The sequence below is a fragment of the Bubalus kerabau genome, chromosome 12, assembly GCF_029407905.1.
Source record: "Bubalus kerabau isolate K-KA32 ecotype Philippines breed swamp buffalo chromosome 12, PCC_UOA_SB_1v2, whole genome shotgun sequence".
Classification (NCBI taxonomy): Eukaryota; Metazoa; Chordata; class Mammalia; order Artiodactyla; family Bovidae; genus Bubalus; species Bubalus kerabau.
In genome coordinates, this window is record NC_073635.1 from 18,936,151 (window position 1) to 18,949,991 (window position 13,841).

General features: G+C 36.7%; 1 protein-coding gene across 5 annotated transcripts in view; it reads left to right on the forward strand.

Annotated features, from left to right (window-relative positions):
* Nucleotides 1-13,841, forward strand: part of RB1 (RB transcriptional corepressor 1) — a 117,797-nt gene that overhangs the window by 95,517 nt on the left and 8,439 nt on the right. For 4 of the 5 annotated variants that reach the window (XM_055542113.1, XM_055542110.1, XM_055542109.1 and 1 more), the window contains 7 exons: nucleotides 3,999-4,117; nucleotides 7,228-7,373; nucleotides 8,858-9,003; nucleotides 9,643-9,747; nucleotides 10,227-10,340; nucleotides 10,438-10,601; nucleotides 12,709-12,739. In XM_055542113.1, the coding sequence (XP_055398088.1) occupies nucleotides 3,999-4,117; nucleotides 7,228-7,373; nucleotides 8,858-9,003; nucleotides 9,643-9,747; nucleotides 10,227-10,340; nucleotides 10,438-10,601; nucleotides 12,709-12,739 (825 nt within the window). Of the gene's footprint in view, nucleotides 1-3,998; nucleotides 4,118-7,227; nucleotides 7,374-8,857; nucleotides 9,004-9,642; nucleotides 9,748-10,226; nucleotides 10,341-10,437; nucleotides 10,602-12,177; nucleotides 12,674-12,708; nucleotides 12,740-13,841 lie in introns of those variants that run through there. The other variant, XM_055542111.1, reaches the window with a different exon arrangement.

Consider the following 13,841-nt stretch of genomic DNA (forward strand, 5'->3'; position numbering starts at 1 on the left):
GAGATCCGTGAGAGAGAACCTAAGATAGAAACTGCAGGGTTTTCATAAGCTAATCTCAGACCTGGCATGCCATCACTTCTGCTGTATGCCATGGACCACACAGACTACCCCAGGTACAGTGTACAAGTGTACAAGGGTGTAAATACCCAGAAGGAGGAATTAATGGGATTATCTTGGAAGCCAGCTGCTACAGTTGATATTTAGTTATCAATTAGAAAGCAAATCCTATCATCCACTTTCATCTTTATGCTTTGCTGTATTTAATTAAACCCATGATAGGGTTTTGTCATATAACATTCTAGAAATATTTATTGAGTGTCCACTAAATGCTTGGCACTGGGATTTTAAGAACTCTCTAAAAGTCCCACCTGGAGAAGAAGTTAGACTTGGGATATATTTTGAAGTTTGAGCCAATATAACTTTCGTGGATTGGATTCCAGTGGAAAGTGAGAGAAAGAATAATGTAGGTGATTTCTTTTTGCTTTGGACAACTGTATATAAGTGATAATGATATGGGGGAAACTGGCTAGGAGTGGGAGGTTTTTGTGGTAGAAGATGATTAAAGTTTATTTCAGATGAATATGTTGAGTAAGGCAGAAGAGGACAGAGGCTTCTGAAGTGACCCTATCAGTAGCTGACATCTGGAGGATTGCTTACTGTTATGTTCCTACTTCCTAATATAGCACCTGTTACAGAGCAGACGTATGGCAAACAGTGGGTGGATGGATGCATGATAACTAGGCATTATTGTCATTAGTATCTCCACTTTACAGTATAGAAAAGTGAATCATAACAAGGTCAAGCGACTCTCTCCAAGGTCAGGCAGCCAGTACATGGTCAAGACTTGAACACCTGTGATGTGACTCCAGGGTCTGTGCTACTGTGCATTGCGCCATACTTATTATTATTCTCATGGCATACTTCATTCTCTATATACCTCTGTGTCAGTCGGGTTGGGAGAGATGGAGTAATAAAAGTGATACTTGGGTGAAACATGAAGACCGTTGGTGAGTAGAATGGCACTTCTTAGAAGAAGAATTCACTTTGGTATAATCCTATTGTGATAATTCAACCAGGTAAACCATCTATGGGTTTAAACCATATTTGAAGAGAAAAATCAGCCACATACCTATGTCCTATTAAAGGCTCAAGGTTACCTGCATATCTCTGTGAGTCTCAAGGTCTTCTGAAAGGTCTTTGTTTGAGAAAAGAATGGGATAAGGCCACTCCTGCTGAATATATGTAGATTCATCCCATATGAAAAGATGTTCAGTTCATCAATGACTAGAAAATGTAAAACACTGACTATGGCGTGCGAGCATTAGCTGGTTTTCACGGTCAGCCTTACTTTACTCAGCTGAAAGCCATTACTGAGGTTGCACTTCAGAGTGCCCCTAGTGAATATAGGAAAGAATGACTTGACAATAGGAATTAGTACAATTAGAATAAATCAGTACTGTTTACTTTTTAAAGATTTTGTTTAACTTAGTTTATTGCTGTTTTAGTCACACAGAGGTTTTCAGGCTTTTTATGTAGTGGGGTTGTTTTGTGTTTTTCTTTACGACTTCTGGGTTTTGGTCAAACCTAGAAAGGCCCTTCCTTATCAAGAAGTTATAAAGGAGAGGAAGGGATGCAAAGAGAACAAAAGGTAACTCTGAGGTAATGAATGCTAACTAGCTTGATTGTGGTGATTATTTCACAATGTGTGTTTCTATGAAACCATCACATAGTACACCTTAAATATATATGGTTTTTGTCAATTATACTTCAATAAAGGTGAAAAAAGATTTTAAAAAAGAAGTATAAAGATATTCTTTTGTATTTCTAATACTTAAATTTTGTTTTTTAATGTAATTGAATTTTTATAATTGTGAAAGTATAATAGCCTTTTTTTTCAAATTGTTAGCTAATTTTTCAAACACATTTTATTGAATAGACATCTTCATATTTTCGCAAAATCTACATTCTACAGTGTTTTGTATTTTTATTTACAGATGCACCACTTTTCCTTTTTACATAAACCTATCATCTTGGCAGTTTGTCTGCTTTCCTTTCTTTCTTAGTTCAAGCACTAAAAGAGTGAAATAAGTATGTCCCCAGGTTTTATGGTCTTGCAAGGTGTCACCTCCAAAAAGTTACAATTTTTGAATCAATTATTTTAATGGCTCTTACTTCTGGTCTTACATTTTTATAAATGATTTTTAAATTATGCATTTTAAACTTCCTGCTTGATATATGAAAATATATTTTGTATTGGTTTTATAGCAGTACTGAGACCTTGCTAATCTCTTTCATTCTAATAATTTCTCTGTAGATCCTTTTGAGTTTTCTTTGTTGTATCCAACTCTTTCCTGACCCCATGGACTGGAGCCTGCCAGGTTCCTCTGTCCATGGGATTCTCCAGGCAAGAACACTAGAGTGGGTTGCCATTTCCTCCTCCAGGGGATCTTCCAGGCCCAGGGATTGAACCCGCATCTCCTGCAGTGGCAGGCAGATTCTTTACCACTGAGCCACCTTATTGACATAAATCATTTGCGAATAATGGTATTTTTGTTCTTTTTTCCTTCCTGGTCTTTTGATCTTTAATTTCTTTTCTTTATCTTTTGAACTGACTGGAAAGCCTGATAATGGGACATCCTTCTCTTATCTCCGATTTTTTAAGGGGAATGCTTTTAATGTTTCACCATTACACATGATGTTTGCTGTGGGTTTTTTGTTTATTTGTAGATGCCATTTATCAAATTAGGAGTGCCCTTCTGTTTCTGATTTATTAAGACTTTTCTTCTTTTTTAACATAATAAATGGGGTTTTAAATGAGAGCTTTTTCTGCATTGATTTTGACAATATTTTTCCCCTTAGATTTATTAGTAAGGTGAATTGCATTATAGATTTTCTAACATTGAACTAATCTTGCAACCTGGATAAACTCATCTTGGTAAATGACATACTCTGTTTTTAACATTGCTGATTTGGATTGCTAATTTTAGAATTTTTATATCTCTGTTTATGAGTGAGAATGGGCTATAATTTTTCTTTTTGTAATGTCCTTGACAGTTTTTAGTATCAGTGTTGTACTAGCCTCAAAAATCAGAGAATGTTCTTACTTTTTCCATTCTCAGAAGAGTTGAAGTAAAAGTGGAATTATCTATTCCTTGAATGTTTGGTAGAATTTACTGGTAAAACCAGAGGTACTTGAATGTTTTCTTTGTGGAAGTGAAGTGAAGTGAAGTGAAGTGAAGTCGCTCAGTTGTGTCTGACTCTGCGACCCCATGGACTGTAGCCTACCGGGCTCCTCCATCTGTGGGATTTTCCAGGCAAGGGTACCGGAGTGGGTTGCCGTTTCTTTGTGGGGAGACTTTTAATTACCGTTTCAAATTCTTTAATACTTTATAGGACTATTGAGGTTTATTTCTTATTGAGTTCTGTTAATTTTTATTTTTGTGGAATTTTCCACTTGGTCTACATTTTCCAGTTTATTGACATAAAATTATTTATAACTGTCCCCTATTATCTTTCTGATCTTTGTAATGGTGGCCCCATTTTTGTTCCTAATATTATTTATCTGTCTCTTCCTTTCTCAGTATGACTGGAGGTTTATTTAATTTTATTAGTTCTTTCAAAGAAGCAGTTATTAGCTTTGTTTATCAGACCGTGTATTTTATCTTTGTTTTCAGTTTCATTAACTCCTGCTCATATCTCTATTGTTTTCTTCCTTCTACTTTCTTTGGGTCTTTTCTGTATCTCTTTCTCTAACTTTTAATTTCTTTTCTAATATAAGCATTTGAAGTTATACATATTCCTAATTTATTTTGTGCATAGTACAAAAATTGGCAATCATTTTCAAAATGGAAACAAGAACCTTATTCTGACTTCAGAATTGCCATTGTCAATTACGACTATATTAATAATGCTCACCATGTCAAACATTATGATTTTGATACATATATAAGAAGGTCACGCTTACCAGTGTTATTTTAATGTCATCTTGTTTCATGTAGGATTCACCTTTATTTGATCTGATTAAACAAGCAAAGGACCGAGAAGGACCAGTTGATCACTTTGAACCTGCCTGTACTCTCAACCTTCCTCTCCAGAATAATCACACTGCAGCAGATATGTGAGTGAAATCTGTTGTCCATCCAGCTCACAAAAGGACTCTGAGCATAGTGTGATACAAGCTGTTATGCAAAAGCTGCAGGGAATAGAATTTTGCATAAGACGTTGTTCCTGCTTTCAAGAATCAGGAATATAAGATACAAGACCCAAATAAAGGTCATATACAGCGGTACAGAGTGCTACTGAAATCACTCCAGTTTAGTGTCATGAGGACAGTTTTCATGCAGGGATGATGATTTAGATAGTCCTCAGAGGTAGACTAGGATTTCAACATGGAAACCAGAGAGGAGGGAGAGGACGAAGAAGACAGAAAGAGCATGAACCTCAAAGTACAACAGCCGGGAGAGCAGAAAACATTTTTCAGAAGTGCAGCTCAGTGCCTTCGTAATGCAGCATAGGATGGGCTGGGAAGATCCCCTGCAGAAGGAACTGGCAGCCCACTCCTGTATTCTTGCCTGGGAAACCCCATGGGCAGAGGAGTCTGGTGGCTACAGTCCGTGGGGTCGCAAACAGTTGGACACGACTGAGCGACTAAAACCACCATGGGATGGGCATAGGGAGTACGCAGTGCAAATAGGAGACTAAAATGGTTGATGAGTGCCTGATGACGTGCTAGAAGAAGAACGCAATCACTAACCTTTATTGAGGGCCCACTCAGTGCTGGAGAATTACCAAACAGCCCTGTAAGGCAACAGACATTGTAGCAGCCTTCATTATCTATGAAAAAGGAATTAGAGAAATAAGGTAACTTACCAAAAGCCAACAGAAATCAGATCCAAGCGGTCTGACCCCAAAGCCCACGCTCTGAAACATTCCAGCTACATTGCTTTTCACAGGAATGTGTGTAATGTTATGTTTCTGTTGTTCTGTGTAAGAATTGACATTACAGAGCTCTGTGATGAGTGCAGGGGCTGTTTTCCAGAGGTGCCATTTCCATGCTAATTTGTATCCAGAGGATTTCTAGTGTGTGGAACCTCTGCCTTCATGTATAACTTAGCTTGCTAGGTAATACGTTAATATAAATATGTCAAGCCTTATCTTTTTCTTTAATTCAATAAGCAGCTGACTTTTGGGTGCCAGGAGGCGTTTTAGGCACTGGGAATACAAAGGCAAGTAAGATGGATTAGGTCCTTCCCTTCACAGAACTTATATTCTGAAGAAAGGAAATGAACAGTGAACAAGGAAACTAATATATAAGTTGATCTTAGAGTATAGTAAGTTCTGTAATGGAAATACACAGAATGATGTGAAAGAGAGAAGCTGAGAAAGTGATAGAATGTTTAGGGAAGCTTTCTCTATTGAAATGGTGTTTGACCTGAGACTTCAAGAACAAACGGATGCTGGCCTGGCAAAATCTGTATGGTATGCATTCCAGGCAGAGCAAACAGTGAGTGCAGTGTCCCTGGGTGATCACACTTACCTGGTCTTAGGAACAGAAAGAAATCCCAAAGCAAACAAGAGGAGAGCAATGCAAGATGAGGCTGGAAAGGCAGACTGCGGCTAGATCTTGTAGAGTCTCATCAGAGAGGAGACTCACAGAGAGGAGTTCAGATTTTAAAAAGCTGTGGGAAAACATTAAGGTTTTAAGCAGAGGGGCAGCTTGCTATAATTTGTATTTTTAAAGGGCCACTTTTTGGCTGCCATTTGAAGTACAGAGGGGGTAGGAGGAGAGAAAAGAACAGGGCAAGGGAGAAAATAGAAAGACCCAGTTTGGAGACAATTTCAATAGCCCAAATGAGAGATGTAAATAAATGAGTTGGTCTAAGATATGTCAGTAGAGATACAAAGAAATGGAAAATATCTGGGGTATGTTTCTAGAGGGAGAACTTTCTTTTCCATTGAGTTTGAAGATTGGGAAAAGGAAAAAATTTAAAATATCTCCTAAGTTTTTGATTTAAAAAACTGGTTGTAATACAGAGCCATTTCTTGAGATTGGAAAAATGGAGAAATGAAGAGCTCCACTTTGGCCTTCTTAAGTCTGAGATTCAGGAAACGAAGTATTATCCTGCTTAGATTATAGTTATTACCTATTATCCAGCAGGTAATATTTTCACCTGGAATTCGAGGGAGACTAACTTCTACCCAAGTTAAGTCGGTCTACAGTATTGCTAGTGAATTGAAGGGAAATTCAAGGGTGATAGATTAGACCCTGGTACTTATAAAATCATAATACTGGTTCCCTTTTTCTAGTGTTCTAGTTAATATATTACATGTAGTAGAAACATCCATAGTAAGGTACAAATCCTACTTCCTGCTCAGAATTATTTCTCAGCTGTACTGAGTCACTCAGTCATGTCTGACTCTTTGCGACCCCATGGACTGTAGCCTGCCAGACTCCTCTGTCCATGGGGTTCTCCAGGCAAGAGTACTGGAGTGGGTTGCCATGCCCTTCTCCAGGGGATCTTCCCAACCCAGGGGTCGAACCCAGGTCTCCCACACTGCAAGTGGATTCTTTTACTGTCTGATACTAAAACAGAAGGTAGACCTGGACTGTCCTCTGAAATAAAGGGCAACACAGAGCAGTGATAGGTCAGAAACTGAGAGTTCATATGTACTAATATCTCTGTCTCGATTTATGCCTTACATGTTTAGTATATGGGTGTAAACCTGCCTTGATAATGTTACCTGAAATATTAATTCATATAATTCTGTACTATATAATTTAGGAAGATGTATGTGTATGTAACTTAAGTCTTATGTAAATGAACCGTAGTTATCAGTGAAACATTTTTAAGAGAAGAATCAGAGAAATTGATATTTTAATATCAATGGCTTGTTCTTTTAAGCTGGAGTCATTTTTATTATCTCAATCTCACTTTAATTATTAAAATTGAACATATAAACATATATAGCTATTTTTTCAATAAGGCAGTAATTTCTAGGAAACGCCGTTTATTAAAATAGGGTTAGAAATGATAACAACAAGCCTAGTTTTCCTCTTAAGCTCTCTTTTCCAACTTGTATTTAAATAGGACTTTGGTGTAAAACAGTAGATTAAATAGACAAGATGTGTTTGGATGCATGTGTACAGCTGTGTGTGTTTGTGTATCTATGAAAGAGAGAGATTCTGAGAAAACTTCACATGAAGACTTTTACTTTGAATATATCTAGGTATCTTTCTCCTGTAAGATCCCCAAAGAAAAAAGGGTCAAGTCCACGTGTAAATTCTACTCCAAATTCAGAGGCACAAGCAACCTCAGCCTTCCAGACTCAGAAGCCATTGAAATCTACCTCCCTTTCACTCTTCTACAAAAAAGGTTAGTAGATGATTACTTTCATGAGCGTGGACTCTGAAACGAGGCTGACTGGATTCAAATCTTGGCTCTTCGGCTTACTAGGTATGACTTTGGGCAAGTCACTTGAAAAGTTCTATGTCTCAGTTTCCTCATCCGTAAGATGGAAATAATAATAACCTACCTTATTTGGGTTTTGAGATAATTAAATGAATGAATACATAAAATGCTTCCAAGAGTGTCTAGCACATAGTAAGCACTCAAAAAGTGTCAGATGTTGTTATTGTTGCTGCTTACTGTTACGCTTTCAAATTTATGCTTGGAAATATTTGCCCCTAACATTACTTCTTCTCTTGAGGTGTGTAAGTTGAGATTATACAATGGGCTGTGGCCTAATGCAGATGCATTTCCTGGTGACCAGGTTGTACAGCATTTTCTGATTGTGTGTGTGATGGGGTGGGGAGGTCATTTGGGTGTCTGTGCATGTACACGCAAGGGCACACCCACTTGAATCTCTTTGAAGAAAAGTAGAAGGCCAGATTCCTCTGTGATAAATCTTATTTCTGACTTGAATAAAGTGAATATACTGAGCTTTATAGGCATGATATAAGTCCTTATAGGCATGATATAAGTCCTTAAATTAGAGCAGTGGTTCCAAAGTGTGGTCCCCAACCAGCAGAATCCACCTCACTTGATAAGTTGCAGATAGGAGAATTTTTGTTTGAGCCCCAGTGCTAGAACTACTCAATCAGAAACTCTAGTAGGATGAGGAAAAAATCCTTGTTTTAACAAGTCCTCAGTGCAAGTCTGATGTAAGCCAGAGTTGAAGACCAGTGGGATAAATTATTAACTAAAAAATTCTGATTATTTTATGCAAGTCTTTGACAGGTGCATTTAAACCAGATGGAAGAAAATTCAATTTTGTGGATTACTTTTCTCCAACCTGTGTGCCAGTAGTATTTTTAAATAAACTTGCTCAATATGTTTAATATCACAGTCATATTACCACTTAGGTAATCTACAAGTCTAGCATTTTTATAGAAAAATACACTATTTGTTTTTTGTTTTCAGGATTGAAAAAATTAAGGGAGTTCAGAAATTCTGTTATTTTAAAAAATAATTACTCTCTTGAGTATTGATAGAATATTCAACATCTGTGATGCGTGATTACCAGTGAAACTGAAACAAACCGTATTTGGGTTGTCTAATTACACAATATCTTAGGATCTTTCTTCCTCTAATTTTCACCTCTGCCTCAACTTTATGCTATAATAATTCAGCAAAATAATTATTTTTGCTGAATAGTATTTTCAGCAAAGTCTTGTTTTGCCTTCTATGTATGTAGGACAATCCTAAGACTAGAAATCATAAGGAAAATAGTGGGAGAAATGAAGTTAATGTTAAATGCTATTTAACAGCATTTCGTTATAACAGTTTAATATTTTGAAAATATCTACCTGTGATACAAAATTAAGAGTAAATATGATTAATTCCCCTTATTTTTCCAGTGTATCGACTAGCATATCTTCGACTGAACACCCTGTGTGCACGCCTTCTGTCTGACCACCCAGAACTAGAGCATATCATCTGGACCCTTTTCCAGCACACACTGCAAAATGAGTATGAACTCATGAGAGACAGGCATTTGGACCAGGTAAGGAAGTTATGCACTTCTCTTCTCCTGCTTACTTGTTAACTATGTACTGATTTCTTAAGAAAAGTTTGGATTCAAATGAGAAGCTGCATCAATTTAGTTAACATATATTTGCTTACTGGCTACCCTTTATATTTTTGCTGTATTTTTTACAAATGAGAGCTTTAGAGTTTGAGAATATTTCAGTATTTACTTATTTAATGACATGAAAGTTCTTGTTGCAGAAACCACTGAAGAAACTTTATCATAGGCGTTTTCTGTGTTGTTGTAAACTAGAATTCATTTAGTGTGGAAAAAGCATGAGACATAAGAATAGTTGATCTAAAACAGTGCCAAATGAGCTCAGGATAGGAAAAGATAATTCTGTAGGAGATTAAATTTCCTTTTTTTTTTTTTTTAACTAAAAGAAAGATAACAGTGCATTTTAGAGCACAGTTCAGTTCAGTCGCTCAGTCGTATCCGACTCTTTGCGACCCCATGGACTGCAGCACACCAGGCCTCCCTGTCCATCACCAACCCCCAGAGTTCACTCACACTCATCATATCCATTGAGTCGGTGATGCCATCCAACCATCTCATTCTCTGAGCACAACCGTGTAACAAAACCCTGACTGTTTTTGTATCACATTTATTTACTAGATTATGATGTGTTCCATGTATGGCATATGCAAAGTGAAGAATATAGACCTTAAATTCAAAATCATTGTCACAGCATACAAAGATCTTCCTCATGCTGTTCAGGAGGTAGGTAATTTTCCATGATAAGAATTTTCAAAATATATCCATATCTATAATATGGATAACTTTAGTCATTAATTGTACCATATGTTCTGACTGATTTGTATATATTTACATATCTACTTTTTATTTTCATATTATTATTTGTAGTTAAAAGGTAATTGGGAAGCTAACAATTTAATATTCAAATTCATATTATAAAATAAATAGGGAACACTGTATTGTGCCAATAAGCAGAGCATTTGTAATAAACTTTTATATATATATATATATATATACAAAACACATACAGTATATATGTTTGACTTTTCACTTCCAGTAGAATAGCTATAACCCAAGCCTAAAATGGCTTCTTTAGATTGTTTTTTCCTATAAAATAATGTTTCTTTTTACTGTTAAAAAGTATCATGAACTATTACAATAGAAACTCTAAAGAGATAAATTCCCAAATTCATTTAACAAGTACTTTTGCTCTTCTTCCTCAGACATTCAAACGTGTTTTGATCAGAGAAGAGGAGTATGATTCCATTATCGTATTCTATAATTCGGTCTTCATGCAGAGACTGAAAACAAATATTTTGCAGTACGCTTCCACCAGGGTATGTTGAAGGCGTCCTTTATTTGGGCAAATCTGCTTATAAAGCAGTGGATCTCACTAAAGTGTTAAGTAACCTCCTGCTTTTGTTTTTGCTGTAGCCCCCTACCTTGTCACCGATTCCTCACATTCCTCGAAGCCCTTACAAGTTTTCTAGTTCACCTTTACGGATTCCTGGGGGGAACATCTATATATCACCCCTAAAGAATCCATATAAAATTTCAGAAGGTCTGCCGACACCAACAAAAATGACTCCAAGATCAAGGTTTGTGTTTTCTTTTTAGGAAAGCGGTAAAGAATGAGAGGGTTTTTTTTTTTTTTTTTTAATCCAAGCATAAAACCATAAAGCTTTCTTCATTTACTACAAGCCAGTCCCTAATTTCCTAATTTATAGTAAGTGATATGATAAAAAATAAAAATCGGGGATGTTGGGGGTGAGATCATCTGTTCACTTAGATGAGTTTGCAAATTTAGTCATCAACTTTCCTGGCTTCTTGGGTCTTTTGTAAGCAATCTGAGTACTAGTTTGATCCTAAGTTTCAGATCACTCGCGGAGTTTTTTAAGTAGCTACCCTGCTAAACAAAGTAGATTCCTTTTGTTAAGAAATTTTATTCTAGAATTTATTGAATGTCCTGTGAACTCTTTTTGTGGATCTGTTCATCTTGCTTATGAAATGTAGATGAGTGAGTAAATGTAGATGATGGTAAATGAAGTCTTTAGAAGCCCATCCCTACTTCTGCCCGCGGCCTCCTTGTATTACCTTGGCAGGTCTCTGCTTCAGAAGGCTGCTGTGGCTCAGGTAAATGATGCGAGTGAAGCTGTTTTAAATTCTAGATGAAAGGCTCTGTGCACCTACAAATCATTATGTTATCTTCCGCACTCAACACTGGGTGCCCTCTGGCTTTGAAGTACTTCAGCGGACTTATTATATGCTATCATGGGCTATTTGAAACTGACTTTATTTGAATAGTGGAGGCAGATTAATTAGTAAAGTTAATGTAGTCTCATCTCAGAAATTTAGCCCATATAGTTGCACTTAATGGGCAAGAAAAACAGACAAGGAGAAGGGGATATAGTAATCCTGTGAAAACATTAGTATAGTGTGTTTACTTATATAAGCAATGCACACATAAAAATTTCAAACTGTACAGTAAAAGAAAAGTAGACAATAACTGGCAAATGATATCAATGCTCTCATGTGCCCCTGTGTTATTTTCTATATATTTGGTGTTTTTATGGTTGAGTATCTATGTACTCATATCTACAATTTACATTCTAAGCTGCTGAGGTGCACACCATGTCTAATTTATACATTGCTACAGGAAAATGTATACTTAGGTAAATTTTTAATGATGATAATTAACCCATATTATGCTGATAATGATAGCTACTTGCTGATCTTAGTTAATTCACTTCTGGGTTGGAATTGTTTAGCAAAAAAGTCACATTCTGAAAATCCTGATCAGCTATTAAGAGAGCATCTTAACACTCTCCATATTCACCGTATTTCAGTAAATCATATAGAACGATGGCTACTTATCAAAGAATTGGAGAACAATAAAATCCATATATCTATTGATTCCATGTGCATATGATCAAATCTTTGTCATATCAGGCTAATGTTGTTCTTCAGCTTTATTATCAAGTACATAAATTATATGATTCAAACAGGGACAAACTTAAGAGATTTCTGATTCTAGGATATGTGTTAAATGTTGTTTTAGTTGCTGAGTCATGTCTGACTGTTTTGTGATGCCATGGACTGTAGCTCACCAGGCTCCTCTGTCCATGGGATTTCCCAGACAAGTATACTATAGTGGATTGCCCTTTCCTTCTCCAGAAGATCTTCCCAACCCAGGGATCGAACCCGCGTCTCCTGCATTGGCAGAGGATTCTTTGTCACTGAGACACCTGGGAAGCCCACATGTTAAATAGCCTTTACCATATATCAGTATAGATCCTAAATAGAATTCAGATGATCGCTTATACAGTTTTACCAAATATAACTTGAAATTTTAATGAGAAAATGTGAAATAAATTTGAATTGTTTCCTTACTCATTGATTTATGAAGAATTAAGTATGAGTAAACTTAAAATTTTTTTTTACCCTCTTTCCTTGTGAGCAATGGCAAAATATATTCTTGTAGACATACAGGTCTTGCTTTAAAAATCTAAGGAATGAGCTTATTGTGTGACTAGACTAGCACTACCAAAATTAGCCTTTAGTGAGTATAATTCGTCAGTGGTTGTAGGGGTAGAAGAAACTTTTGATTTGGTCTTCCTCTGAGTTCAGAATGACGTGTGTATGTTCATCTCTGCATAGTTGTATATGATTTACATTACTAATTTGTATTTTATATTAACTTGACAGAATCTTAGTATCAATTGGTGAATCATTTGGGGTGAGTATTTTTTCTGTGAATTACTATAGCATGATACCATAATTATAAAAGAATTTGAAATTTTCTGTAATTGAATTTATAAATGCTACTATTCAAGTACCTCATTCAAGCATGTTGCATAAAATTTAGAAGATATATATTAGATTTATTTTCAAATCAGGTTTAATTTTAAATCATATTCATAATTGGTGTATTTCAAAACTGCTTTCTAAACACCTTTGAGCTTATATGTGTGTATACATTAATGTATATACATACAAATATATATGTGCATTATACAGTCTCAAAGGAATGTTTTAAAAAACAGCTTTGAATTTCACTAATTGGGAGTATGATTTAAAATACTCCAGAATGTAGTCACCATGCCCCCTTGTCACCAGCCAGTGCCTAGTGGTCTCTTTCTGTACCTATATACACTTCTGCTTTTCCTTCTTCTCCAACTTCTAGGATATTCTTCCCTGGTAATTTGATTAGGAATTGGTTACATGCCCTAGTGTAAGTGACAGGCTATGTGGTGGTCTTTGTTGCAGAGGAATCCAGGGGAAGTTAAGCTTGGAAATGGTTATTCTCGTCTGGGAGCCCACTACTCTAGCTGGCCTTTCCTTACCGTCACTAATTCACAGTCCATATGCAGTGAGCATACTGAATGTTTCACCTCCCGACCCCCCACCTATGTTTGTTATTTATTGCTGCGTAACAAACCACCCCCAGACTTAGGCATTTAAACCTTTTTTAATCTCATTCCTTGTGGGTCATTGAGCAGGCCTGGCTCAGCCGGGTCCAGGGTCTGTCGGTACGAGGCTGAAGTCAGCATGTCAGCTGGATCTGCAGTTATCTCCAGGTTCACCTGGAGGACCACCTTTCTCACTCAGACTCACTCGTATGGCTGTTGGCTGATCCTCGATGGCTGTTGGCTCAAGCCAACATCAGTTCCTTGACACCCGGGCTTCTCCCTCGAGTGGCTTCTCACAACAGAGAGGAGGGGAGGGGAAGAGGGAGATAAGCAAAATTGAAGTCAGTCTTCTTGTCATATTGGAAGTGACTTGCCATCACTTTTGCTGCATTATTTTGTCAGAAGCAGGACAACACTAGGTCCAGCCCC